Below are 13,974 nucleotides of genomic sequence, written 5' to 3'. Positions count from 1 at the left end.
TGTACATTAAACCGAAATTGTGAGTCCCTTTTATGTAGCGGAGAATCCTCTTTGCTGCAATTAAATGACCCGTGCATGGTTTGTCCATAAATTGAGATATTACTCCAACTGAATATGCTATATCGGGTCTTGTGATAGTTAAATAAAATAAACTACCAACTAGTTGTCGATAAATTGTTGCATCTTCCAATAGTTCCCCTTCCTTCTTAATTAATTTCAAACTAGGTTCCATAGGAGTGGTCATCATTTTTGACTCCTCCATTTGAAATCGATTCAATAAACTTAATGCATACCTTTTTTGAGAGAGAAAGTACCCATCTGATTTTTCAACTTCCAAGCCTAGGAAACAGCTAACTTCACCCAGACTCTTCATTTCAAAGCGAACTGATAAATCATCTCGAAGACGGCTTATTTCAAGTTCGTTTTCTCCGGTAATGATCATATCGTCCACATAGAGAAGGAGAATTGTATACATGGTTGATGTGTTCCTAATAAATAGGCTGGGATCTGCATTTGAAGATTTAAAGCCACAAAAGTCAAGGTATTGAGAAATCTTACCATACCAAGCACGAGGAGCCTGCTTTAGGCCATATAGTGCCTTCTTTAATCGGCACACGTAGTTTGGGAATTCCTTTGATATAAAGCCATGTGGTTGCTCCATAAAAATGTCCCGATCTAGTTCTCCATAGAGAAACGCATTCTTCACGTCAAGCTGCCACAATTTCCAGCCTTTGTAGGCAGCCAATGAAATAGTCGTTCGAATAGTTACCATTTTAGCTACAGGGCTAAAGGTCTCTTCATAATCAAGACCATATTGTTGAGAAAAACCACGTGCAACCAGGCGAGCTTTATACCTATCAATGGTGCCATTAACATTCCTCTTTAACTTGTAGACCCATTTGCAAGTGACTGGTTCAACATCCTTAGGTTTTGGAACAAGTTCCCATGTGGTATTCTTGTGTAAAGCTGATATTTCATCTCGCATTGCTTCCTCCCATTCTGGAAAACCTTTTGCTTCATTGTAACACTTAAGTTCTGATTCTGAAAAATCTCCCATAAGAAAGCATGACACAATACTACAATTGTTTACTTGATAGTCAGTTAAATAATCAGGTTGTCTTCGCTGCCTAGATGACCTCCGAATTGCATTCTCATCTTGTTGAACAGTTTCTTCTAGTGGAGAATCATTTTCTTCTCTTTCTTCTACTGTAGTATCACTAAAAAGAGGTGCTCGATCAGTTTTGTTTATTCCAATATCTGAACCAGATTGATATAATGATACTTCATCAAAAACCACATCACGAGAGACAGTAACTCTCTTTGTTTCTAGATCCATGCATCTCCATCCTTTCCTGTGAGTGTCATAACCAACAAAGATACATCTACTTGCCTTTGGGTCAAGTTTAGTACGATTATTTTTCGGTATATGAACGTAACAAATAGAGCCAAATATGCGAAAATAACTTACATTAGGCTTGATTTGATATAGAGCTTCAAAAGGAGATAATTCTGTCCCTGGCCACGGGGGTAGGCGGTTGATGACATGACATGCTGTAGTTATAGCTGCTGCCCACAATTCTCTTGGGAGGTTCTTAGCATGCAACCATGATAAGCTTGTGTTTGTAAGATGTGCCAACTTGCGTTCGGCAACCCCATTTTGTTGTGGGGTTTGTGGACAAGTCATTTGACGTCGAATACCGTATTCATTGCAATATCGAAAGAAGTGGTCAGACATAAATTCTCCCCCATTATCTGTGCGCAGACACTTAATTGATGATGCAAATTCTTTTTCCACAAGCTGTTTGAACTGGATAAACTTAGAGAGAGCTTCACTTTTATGTTTCATAAAGTATACCCAAGTAAATCGAGAAAAATCGTCCACAACAACCATCACATAATGAAGTCCCGTATAGCTAGGTGTTCTTGTTGGTCCCATAAGGTCTGAATGAACCAGCTGAAATGGAATAGAAGATCTATTTTTCGAATCTGGAAAGGGGAGACGATGCGATTTTCCATATTGGCAACCAGCACACACTACTTCATGCTGAATTTTCTTAAACAATGGAACACCTCCAAGAAGTTTCATTGTGGAAATCTGCTGCAATAGTTGATAGCCAATATGACCCAAACGAGCATGCCAAAGTGTTGCACTTTCATTTTGGCACGTCTTTTCAACATAGACTTCACTTGCTGACAATACATATAATGATTCTTTTCTTTTGCCAGTAAATAAAATATCAGCTTCAATATGTTTTAGATTTGAAAGAATTTTAACACTATCTGGACAAAACAAAACATACCTTCCAGAATTTGTTATTTGAGAGACTGAAGCCAGATTCTTAGCCCTGGGACATGATAAACATCTTGGAGGGAAAGACCTCTCCCATTTGAGTTATCCACCATTACAGATCCTTCTTTCATTACGGGATGTAATGAATTATCAGCGGTTAAGATGGCCTTTTTCCCGTAATGTTCACGGACATTAGTAAGCAATGAAACATCTCCCGTAGCATGATGAGAGCAACCTGAGTCCATGATCCATTCTTTGTTGTAGTCTATGGAGTTCAAAGAGCTGGTAGGTGCATTGCTGTGATGCGATTGATCAATGGCTTCAATTGAAAAACATTGCTCCCATTCTGGATTTTCGGATTCATTACTTTCATAAGCAGCATTTGCATCTGAACCAATGAATTTGACACGACAGTTTTGTTTGATATGGCCTGATTTCCCACACCGATTGCATATAATTCTTACCCGACAGTTCTGCTTTATGTGCCCTAGTTTTCCACATCTGTAACAGCTTCTTGAGATACTTTTAGATTGTCCTTCTGTATAAAACTGTTTGCCATCACCTGGAGAAGTCTTCGAGGAAATGTTTTCTTGATCTTTGGTATAAAGAACATCATCCGCCTGAGAGAGACCTTTGTTATTGTTGGACATTTGTTTCATTAACTCTTCTTGATTAGTTAGTAGATTCTCTAGCTCAATGATTGATGGTTGATTTGCCCATCCTTGTACCGAAGAAATAAACGGCATAAAATCTTTTCTCAACCCACGAATAAGGTAGCGGCGTAATCGCGCTTCACTAATAGGTTCTTCAGAATCCAGTTCTGAAATTTCAGCACACACATTCTTAATTTTCAAAAAATATTCTGGAATAGACATATTACTTTGCACGCACCATTCCAGCCAGTTCATTTTCCAAATATTGCAGCCGCATCGTGTTCTTTTGAGTAAACAATCTTTCAAGTGTATCCCATACTTGTTTCAGTGATTTTACATCACGAACATGCTCAATGTACTCTTTGCTAATCGATGTTCGCAGAGCAAACAAAGCTTTACCACACTTAATCTTCCATTTTCGCCGTAACTCGGCATTTTGGGGTGTATCATCTGGAATTACCATTTCATCACCAGATATTAAGTCTCATAAATCCTGCCCTTGTAGATAAGCTTCCATACATAACTTCCAGTAACTATAATTGTTACCAACAAGTTTGTCTATAGAGATATTAGAAACACCATTCATCTTTAAGAAAACAGCTACAAAACTCAAAGTTCTTCAAATTTCACAGACTCAAGGAACACAACTTCACTCAGTAATAAACTCAAACACTTGATGTGCAACCTGGCTCTGGTACCATGTCACAAATTAACAGAGAGTGTTTGTACTAGAAGAGAGATTAGAGAAAGTAATTTATTTCTCAACAAAGATAAGAAACAACTGAGTCTGATGTGTCTCTCAGTTCAGATTACATTCTCTATTTATAATAGAAAGAAGCTCAAAATAAAACTGACTCCACTTAGTCCACTAACCCACATACTTCGTAATAGACTCCACTAACAGCATAACAGACTCCACTAACTCCTAAATAAGCTGAAGACTAATAACTAAAGACTCATTCAACTAATCCTGAAAAATAGCAAAGAATAAGTCGCACTAACTTGTAACAAAGGTTACACAAGCCCACCCAAAGTTGTCACATCTTTGAAGTCCCAAATTTATAGCATACCAAACAGATATTGAGTTCTTTACATTCTTGAGGATCTCCCATCACTTCTAGATGTAGGAGTGGTGAGACTGAGACATCTGGTTTTGTTATTACAAGAAAAAGAAAATGAAAAACTACTCCATTTTATATACAGATAACTCAGAGACCAAAAATGAAGATCAACTTTATTTTGGAGACACAAGTACTTGTATAGATTCTCATTGAGTTACAAAAAGGAACCAAATCTGTTTCTAAAGAGAGACAGAGAGAGAGCTTAGTTCTGGTTTGCCTTGATTTCATTTGGTTTTGGAATTTTCTTATACTCATAGTTGTCTATGTCAACTTTCTCTTTGAATGCCTGCAAAAAAAAAAAAACAAGAACAATAAGCTACAGTTTTCTATATTCTTCGCCATATAATCAAGAAAGACGAACGATGAAAATAACGGGGAAAATTGTTCTCATTGCTCATTGAATTCTTGATCATATCAAATGTCCGGCGATACAACTAGTTTAAGTTTGTAAGATTTTGTAGTCCAATATGAAACTAGTTTGAGAAAAAACGATACCTTGAGCTCATCTTCAAGTGAAATCTTCTTTGGCTTGTACAAGTTCACAGGTCCTGTTCTAGATAAAGCTTCTCTAGTCTCAATTATCTCCCATTCATGATCATCTTTCACCTTAGCCACGTCTTTGCTGAAAAATGGAAGTTCCAAAGATATCAGAAAAGAAGAAACTTGAGATGGGTTATTAATCTCCAAACGACGAATCAAATCTAATTATATTTCTTAGTTCTTACTTCTTGAAATAAGAAGACAACAATTACAGGAAATAAAGCGAATATCTGAAGAACAAAAGATGATCCTATAACCAGGTAATGTAGATACTACAAACAAGCACTAGCTTTACCCTTGTAGATCTCAGGGTGTTTAGAAATTCGTAAATCGGACCTTGTTAGTGTGCAAGATAGCATACAATGTGTAGAGCTAGGAGAATCTAGAAACTATGATAATGGATAAGTATCAAACACGATTTCATCCTCCCACAATTTTGATTGTTGTTAGTCTCTACATGAAGCGTCGTTCATCTCATTGAGTCTTTGCATATTGTTTCTTGTTAGTTTTGTGTTCCTTATGAATGAGATTTCCTTTTCTCTACAAGATGGCCTAGTAAAAAGATTTTGCACATACGTCCGCATAGGGAGTCCAAGTCTAAAACAACATTGGCATGTTGGTTTAACCACGATCAACAGAAAATTGAGTTTTCGGCCCCATTTTTTGTACTGAGAATGGCCTCAAATACAGCTGATTTTACGACTTCTCAACTAAAGCTGTGCGCAACCAAGTTTATGCAAGGTGGGAGACATACATACTATGAAGAATGATGTATTCAAATATAGGCGCTGTTACCATTTTGTTGTGGGAACGAGTGGGAGACTTCATCGCTATTATGGGTTAGGAGAATTTCTTATACAGCAATGGAAATATTTTTTTTGCTTCTTTGAAACTTAAATATGAAAGGTGGTAGATCATGACGAACGGACGTACGTATGAGTTTATACCAACCTAAAGACCCGAATAAAAAAAAATCTTCAAACTATCGACTCTTTACCCATGATATGATTTCTTCCAACCAAGATATTGCTTCACTTTTAGGTCTAAATTTCAGTCTTAGAACGAAAAAAGTTAGCATAAACATTACGGACAATGTAGTAAACAACTCATTTTCTAAACAAACGCACCAATCTAAGAGTCTAAGACAACCTAAGTAATCAATATATAGTGATTTATCCTATACATTGTATATCGGCTAATGCATATACGATAACAATAAACATGGCTTGTATGGGCGCACCAGTCCGGCTTGAATCTAGAGATGACTAACACCAACATGCTAGATTGATAGCTATGAAAACTTATAATATGAACCCTAAATTTCGAAGAAAACAAATAAAGAAGAACACAAACCTGCCTTGCAAGAGATGACCAAGACCAAGAGATCCAAAAATAGTGAGTGAAATGAGAGGAAGTCCATATCTAACAAATGGGTATTTCCTTCCCCATCTTTTAAACTCAGAAGCTGAACGCCCTATCCTCTCAGTAGTAGCTCCTAAATTCATTGTGTTTTTAGTCGCCATCAATCAAAATCCTGAATACCCATTTCAAAAATTCCATTTTATGATTGATTCAACAATAAACTGAATAGAAATTTGTCTAGTTCAATGACTATCCTAAATGATATCATCTTTAGAACCCTAGATATCCAAAACTAGAACGTAATTTGCAGTACAAGTTTGGAACTTTGGAGGAGGAGGAGGAGGAGGAGGAGGAGGAGGAGGAGGAGGAGACCCAAAATGGCTTGATTTTCATGGGAAGTTATATGGGCACCCACCCAAACAGGCCCAAGTCCCAACTATAGTGATATTTGCAGTTCACCCCCATTTTCGAGATATGACTAGTTTAACCCTCAATTGTATTTTTTCCGTCAAATATCAGTTTAGTGGTGTGTGTGCCAATGGAGTTCATTATAACCATCATTACGACATCACCATCCACCACCGCCATAACCAAGGGCGGAGCCAGGATTTGAAACTATACAGGACTAGCCTAATTTTTTTATAACGAAATTCTTCTTACAGTAAATATATAATAGCTGAAAGTAACATGTAAAGGCAATTTTTTGTGTCAAAGTACAATGTTGCAACATTATCTTCACAAACCATATATGAAAAGTACGAGCATACCTATTAAGAATGCGAAGTTCCTCTGTTGCAATTATATCTGTTACTTTGTCCAAAAGACTACCTATCAAAACAAACATTTCACAATATATCATATACCAAGGATTTATCTATACAATACTGGAAAAACATGTGAGTGAAGATGAAGATAAACCAAAGAACCCTTGCAACCTGAGTCACAAAATTGCAAGCATAAAAATCATGTTAAGAAAAGGTCAACAATTAGCAATTCTTCAAATGCTTAGTTAGTGGAGATACTCGAATTCCATTTTTGGATAGAAAACACTGCTAGTACAAATATCTCATAGAATACATATGAGCATGAATTGATAAAATGAAGATAGAATGTGAAATCTACTGAGTATATATTGGATCTGGTGAATGTTGTCTAAGGGTGGTTATTTACCAGCCAACCGAGGAACAAGGCAATGCCGTTGAAGATGTAAAGCTTAGAACCCTTTTTTTCCAGACAAATCCAGGTACCTGGTACCTGAAAATGTGTTCTGATTGATGATAAGCAAAAAAGCGAATTGGTGTTAACTGTTAAGAAAATCATGTTGAGAAGGAACGAAATCTCGGTCAGCGAAAGCTTACCATCTGAAATTTACGAAAAGAGTTGTGTTTTCGGAAAATAGAACCATTAATATGTAAATTTGTCCTTGGCCACTAATCAGTGAAAGGGAAAGCGCAAACATAGAGAGTCCATGATGCAAAATCTAATAGAGAAAATTGCGAGATTAATCGAAAATTACAAACTATTACTGCGCATACGATCAATGAAGTAACTGATTTACTATGAACATGCTTACAAAATTAATTTGATTCTGTCAGGAAAGTGAAATTCAGATATTTGAATTAATTTCCTCTAAATAACTAATCAGAAATCACAAAATTTAAAGATTGAAGAACAAAATCACCTAATTAACTCTAGGCTCTAATAAGTAACATCAATAATTCAATAACAAGTAACTAAATTATTCCTAACTTTATACTAATCAACTTTATTCCTCAAAATCAAATTTATTTCTGACCTAGAAATGGATTTTCAAAGAGTTCAAGTAACCCTAAAAATTAAAATGATGGATTTTACCTTTGGATTAGCTCAAGCCCTAGGTTCGATTTCCCCCTCTCCAATAGTCGGATGTAGTTTGCATTCACGGCTCTTTCTCTCTCTACTTCTATAGTTTGTGAACAGATTGGTAATAGAAAAAAAAAACCTGGCTGCTTTACCAAAATGCCCAACCTTCATGAGAAATTAAGGAGATTACCCCTGGCTGCTGCATGCTATCCGAGCTACGTGTACACTGCTGCATCGAGACTGCGACGCTACGCTGTGTCGACCAGAAGCGGGATGCGATGCTACTCACGAGCTGGTCAGGGACAGGTTGCGGTCACTCTTTCGATGCCATGCCATTGTGGTGGCACGGGAACCACTGAATGGGGCGGTTTTCATCTCATCGCTGGCGTGTGCAGCCAGGGGTGGTCTGCAGCCAGGAGTGGTCTCTTGCTAGTTCCGCCCTTGTAAGGGAGGACACCAAGTAATCAGGTAATTTGAGGTCTCCTTGTAATGTCTCATTTGACATGAGAAAAAAAAAAGTAGAATAGGCTCAGCCCATCTTTCAACAAAAAAAAGAAATAGGCTCAGCACATGTTAATGAATCTCTCTATTTGGTCTAGGGAGAGTCGTTTTGTCTTCAAGGAAACAAAAAAAAATAGGAAACAAGAAAGTCTAGGTAGAAATCAGACGTGGCTTCCCATGATTGGAGCTTTCGATGATTCATGTCCACTTCCGCTCCATTCATGGGAAGCCACGTCGAACTTCTGAGAAAGCTCCAATCATGAGGAGTCACATCAAATTTTTGCTTTATTCTGAAATTTTTCTTTCCTTGACGTTTTTCCGCAAAGATTACCATTCCAACTACTATAGTTGTATTTGCAACGTCCTACTGACCTAGACCTTGAAAGTTATCGATAATTTTTCCGTTTTGAATATCTTGATCCTTACCTTTTATCTGTAAGTGTAAATGGAAGGGACGGGAGAAACCCATATCCAACGGATACGAGGCTCTATTCTAGGCAAAGTCCCTACGAGCCTACCCAAGAGGCTTGGTATTTACCAATCTTAAGACCACACCTATAGTCCAAGCTCTAGACGCTCTCCGGAACAGGTGGGACTATTAAACTCATTCCCTGATCACCCAAAGGCCAAAATTGGGATACATTCCTACAATTGTGATCAATAAATTAGGATTCCTTCTGTTGCTTACCAAAGGAAAACTTCTAAGAATAATAATGAACAGTTGGACTACGAAAAAAATCGTAATATATAAGATTTACATTATCAAAGATTCCATCTTTTCCCTTGTCAACTAAGACCAAGAACAAGACTACCAAAAAAGATGGGTAGTTTTCGTGAAATATATTATACTAATAATTTCTATTTGTTTATGAAGTTCGATTAAACTGCGTAGTTTTGTGATTGATCTTGATCATTCTTGGCAAGAATAGTGGTACTTTTCGTGGCTTTATTCTTTGCAATGAACTGTTTGAACCAAGTTGCAGATAACTTCGGAGTTCTTTTCTGTGTTGCGAAATCAACATGGAAAAGGCCAAATCTTCTTGTATATCCAAATATCCACTCGAAGTTGTCGAGCAAAGCCCATACGAAGTATGAAGTATCCCCTTACATCTGCTCCTTTCCTACTCATATAACCAAGTAATTCCAATAAATTAGTAGGTTACTCTGACGGTCTGACATAATTATGCAACATGATTTTGAGAACTTCTCAAACGATGGTCACTTTATAAGTGTGAGGAAAAGCCTCACTCTTGACTCTTGATCTACCTATTGAGGTGAAAGAGGCCCAAGACCACACCCAAAATGGTACCGAAGCCGAAGTTTACCGAAGTCTTCCAGATCCTGTTGTGGAGGGGGTGAGGGTGGCATAGTCTCTAGGGTCCAAAGCCTCACCTCCTGAGCTAACTTATGGGGTGAGAGATGTCCAAGACCACTTGGGTGCGCGGACGACCGAAGGCAACACCGACCCACACAAAATGCTTGTGTTGAATATGAATAGTTGTTAAATTTGATGAAAACTTAGCAGTCTAGCGGCTTCTCTCTTTTCATCGATTCCAATAAAAGCTCTTAAGAAACACACATATCTCTAGCATCAAAAGTGAGTTCATGTTCTTACCTGATTGCATTTGCTAATGAATCCAAGTAGCTACTAAGAAAGTTCACTCTGTCGATATCATTCAAGAACTCTCCAGTAGGAGCACTGACATTGTTTAAATCACCATAACCTAAAACACCAACAAGTATATAACATATCTTAGGAAAAAGATCAAGATATTAGAATACTTATTCACCATTTACATATAGATAGATATCCCGATTTGTCTACTCTTACCAGTTTCTGCAATGTACATGGGCGTATTGTTGTATCTCTCCTTTATATATAAAATCATTTTCTCCATTCCTTGTGGATAAACATAGTACAAGTTCATCGATGTCTACATCAAACGAAAAAGGAAGCTTTCATTAATAAACCAAGTTTGAAGTTTAATGAATTATAGTAGCAACGATATAACTTTAACGTACCGGGTTTCCAATGGGAATGCCATTTTTTTCACCAGTTTGTAAGGTAAAACCTTCGGTTTCGGATATTCCCATTCCGTTTTGACAAGTAGAGTGCATACAATCTTTGACATATAAACTAGTATAGTGATTGATTCCAATGAAGTCTAAACTACTCTTTAGTTTCTTTTGGTCATTTTTCGAAAATGAAGGCAACTTGGGTCCAAGCAATTTTCGCATTTCTGAAGGATAACTTCCAAACATAATGGGATCCAAGAACCTGCAATAACATTCATGAGCTGTTGGCAGCAAGCTTATCACCCAAATCTAGGGGTTGTTCATGCTTACCAGTTGAAAAAGAAAGAATGAGCTCTTTCGGCAGCAAGCTTGTCAGCTAAAGAATTGCTCATAGGTTCAAACCATATGGCATTCATCACAATCCCAATGCTACCATTTTGTTCCTTCTGATTATTTGGTAGAGTGTCGACTTAGAAATCTTCTTGTTTTCTTCTAGTGTTAGAGATTGTTAAAGACAAATGAGAAGGTGTCGTAAAAAACGTAATACCTGATATTTGGATCTGTAAAGTTGAACGGCCGAGGCATGAGATAGGATGATATTGTGAGCGGCAATGAATGGTTCGGTTAAAGAGTTACCAAAGGTACAGTTACCAAATGGTCTCGAACAACGAGCGGGTGGGTAATATCCAGTTCGGTAAGTCTGTATAGCTAATATGTTCGGCTCGTTGAATGTGGCCCAGTACTTGACTCGATCTCCAAATGCTTCAAAACACACATCTGCATAAAACCGAAAATCTTCCCTGCAAAAAATTGGTTGCTTTTAAAAAGATGCATCCACCAATCGGCAAGAGATGACAGAGAAAGAAAAAATGAGAGAGTGACAGATTAGCAAAAGATTCCGATGTGAAAGTTTGTCTTGAAAGAGTTATTTGTTACTTAACTGTATTTTGGGACTCAACCAACTTCCGTATCTATCTTCAAGTTCTTGGGGAAGATCATAGTGACTTAAGGTAACAAAAGGTTCAATTCCTGCAAATTCAATCCGAAAAAAGAAGAAAGAGACCCGTTCAAACAACGAAAGAAATTATGCTTAACGAAAGGCCTATGAAGTAGATATTCATACCTTTTCGCAGGAGAGCGTTAATCATATTGTTGTAGTGTTCGATTCCCGCAGGGTTTATACGCCCATACTTTCCTCCTGTTACGTATTTCATTAGCATTTCGACTAGAGGACTAGAGGACTAGTAATGACCCTAAGAGTTGGTTAGCGATCATGGATTTATATTCAGTTTATGGCTGACTCGTGGATTACATTAGGTGTCCGAAACTAAACGACGTCATGGTTCAAATAGAAGGCAAACCAAATGAAAATTTTCAAAAGAAAACCAAGAACGAAAAGGTGAATTGTAATTGAGATTTGATAGGTGGTGTCTTTTCTAGTCTCACTCTCGTCTAACTTAAGAGTACCCAAAATCAACCAAACAATTATACGAGTTAGGACTTACGCATCATGAGTCAGACAAAAACAGACATTCTCAAATCTAACTCGAATCCGTTCAGACCCCGATTCTGACCTAAACAAGTAAATTCATTGGGTAAAAATACTTAACTGGGTAGAATTCTAGCCCATGAAATTGAAAATCGATAGCTATCGACTCCAATAGAGTTCATCAGATCAAAATCATCCTGTGATTTTCACCACAAACACACAAAATCATCAACAAATTTCTAGAAGTTACCCACATTCTACCTTCCTCTAAACATGATTAAATTAAAGATCAAATGTTAACTATTTAATTAATGAGTTACCAGATATCGATCGTAATGATCAACTGCTATATCTCCATTACTACCATCAATAATTTTATCTCCTAATTATAAAAAGAAAAACTTCATCAATAATCTTTCTCTAAAACACCATAACTCTTAAATAATTATGATATTAAGTTAATTAATTAAATTAATGAAAAAATTAATGATAGTATTAGTGTTAATCTAACCTGTATTATGAGTGAAAAAATCCCAATTATTAACCCCTTTTCCATCACTCAAATATGCACCTTCTACCTGCAATTTGAAAAAAATTTCTCCAATACCTTAATCTCACCTACTAATCAAATAATGGGTTTTACTTGTTTTCTTGATTTCTACAACTAAAAGAGAGATAATCAAATCATGGGTTCTACTTGTAATCTAGAAAAAGAAAGAAAGAGAGAGAGAGAGAGAGAGAGAGAGAGAGAGAGAGAGAGAGAGAGAGAGTAGAGAGAGAAAGAGAACCTGATAAGCAGAGGAGGCTGTACCAAATAGGAAGTTAGATGGGAATAATAATGAAGAAGAATGATGATTAATGGTAGAATTGATTACTCTTTCAGTTTCAGCAGCTGATATCAACAAATTAGGTGAGAAGACAAGAAACTGATAGAACCAGACTAGAAATAAACCCTTATTAAACCCTTCTGAGAAGAAGAAGAAGAAGTACTCCATAATCATAGAGATGATCAGAGTAACCTTATTGAGTTATTCTCTCACTCTCTTCTTACTGGTTAATATATCACTTCACCTTCTTGATATAACAAGTAAATTATCCATAATTTCAACAAAAAAAAAAAAAAAAAGTAAATTATCCATAAATTTTCTAAAAAAATGAAATTATTTTATGACATATTGACTTTTTTTTGTTAAAAGTCATGACTCATTGATTAGTAGCAAAATTTTTTGAGGGGTAAGCGGTAAGTTCCCATATGCACGAAAGGCGTAACAATACGGGTAATGTATCAGAGAGTAACTCGGTGAAATAGACATGTCTATGAAGACGTGGACGGACTACCCACCCTTAGACAGAAAGACGGTGCAATAGACATGTCTATGAATTGGATTTGAGCTTTTCCTCCGCACCTTAGGTGGGAACGAATAAAAATAAATAATAACTCATATATATAACAAGTATATTACACATAAATTAAAAAAGAGATATTATATCATACATAGAAAGCTAACTCGTTTTGTAACTATAACATGTCCGTAAATACAAGACTTCTTATTTTAATTCAACAATTTCACGATACTTATATAACAAGTTACAGTTGTGTAGTCTTCGTTACTTGCAAAATAAAAAATAAAAATAAAAAGACGAAAATAAAAATGAAAAATTATATTCATCCCACATATTTTTGTAGACCTATAGTTTGTATCGATATCTTTCGAGGTATTTATCAACATAATCGTAAAGCTTGATTAGTTTTTTATGCGGGAGCAACAATGCTGAATCAGTCAGGGCTGGAACAATCAGAGTTAGAGCAAGCAGCGCTGGAATACGCAGACAAGCATACCAACGGGTTGACCGTTACTTTGCTGAAACCGGTTTCTTTATCACTTTGTGGTGACAACTTTATCAAAGTGTGGTGATCCGGATCTTCCTAGTTACCTGTTACGATTTTACATTCACTCCGTACTCACGTTTCCGGAAAAACGCGTCAGTTTTCTTCTAAATTCTTTTCAAAATATTTTTTGTAATAGCTAATAGGTTCAAATCTTTTTTTTTTGTAATCTCCACTTTACCCTCCGAATATCTTACATAACTAAACAAAAGAAATAATAATAATCTTATTATTTTCTCTTCCTTCCGTAATTTTTTCTTTCTTCAAAAGCT

The 13,974-nt window shown here is 36.5% G+C and overlaps 1 protein-coding gene and 1 pseudogene across 5 annotated transcripts; both read right to left on the bottom strand.

Moving 5' to 3' along the window:
* Positions 1 to 3,908: 3,908 nt before the first annotated feature.
* LOC147530400 (uncharacterized) lies at positions 3,909 to 7,958 on the bottom strand. 4 transcript variants are annotated; one of them, XM_086651371.1, is made up of 7 exons: positions 7,821 to 7,939; positions 7,325 to 7,446; positions 7,137 to 7,220; positions 6,734 to 6,794; positions 5,958 to 6,138; positions 4,560 to 4,686; positions 3,909 to 4,350 (listed from the first exon to the last, which is right to left on the bottom strand). In XM_086651371.1, the coding sequence occupies exons 5-7, from the start codon at positions 6,125 to 6,127 to the stop codon at positions 4,267 to 4,269; spliced, it is 381 nt and encodes a 126-aa protein (XP_086507497.1). In that variant the 5' UTR covers positions 6,128 to 6,138; positions 6,734 to 6,794; positions 7,137 to 7,220; positions 7,325 to 7,446; positions 7,821 to 7,939; the 3' UTR covers positions 3,909 to 4,266. The 4 variants fall into 4 exon arrangements, with proteins under 4 accessions (XP_086507497.1, XP_086507498.1, XP_086507496.1 ...); XM_086651372.1 differs by lacking the exon at positions 7,325 to 7,446 and having other exon boundaries at positions 7,137 to 7,233; XM_086651370.1 differs by lacking the exon at positions 7,325 to 7,446.
* Positions 7,959 to 9,173: 1,215 nt separating this feature from the next.
* LOC147530399 (beta-glucosidase 47-like) lies at positions 9,174 to 12,861 on the bottom strand (annotated as a pseudogene). Its single transcript, XR_015229271.1, has 12 exons — positions 12,603 to 12,861; positions 12,326 to 12,392; positions 12,135 to 12,193; positions 11,936 to 12,011; positions 11,449 to 11,523; positions 11,267 to 11,354; positions 10,873 to 11,125; positions 10,656 to 10,771; positions 10,332 to 10,587; positions 10,141 to 10,243; positions 9,925 to 10,033; positions 9,174 to 9,430 (listed from the first exon to the last, which is right to left on the bottom strand). The product of XR_015229271.1 is annotated as a beta-glucosidase 47-like (transcript).
* Between the last annotated feature and the right edge of the window lie 1,113 nt (positions 12,862 to 13,974).

The sequence above is a fragment of the Eschscholzia californica genome, unplaced genomic scaffold (assembly GCF_041429995.1).
Source record: "Eschscholzia californica isolate CP2 unplaced genomic scaffold, dmEscCali1.0.p SCAF_7, whole genome shotgun sequence".
NCBI classification, from domain to species: domain Eukaryota; kingdom Viridiplantae; phylum Streptophyta; class Magnoliopsida; order Ranunculales; family Papaveraceae; genus Eschscholzia; species Eschscholzia californica.
This window is presented reverse-complemented; position numbering and strand designations above follow the sequence as displayed.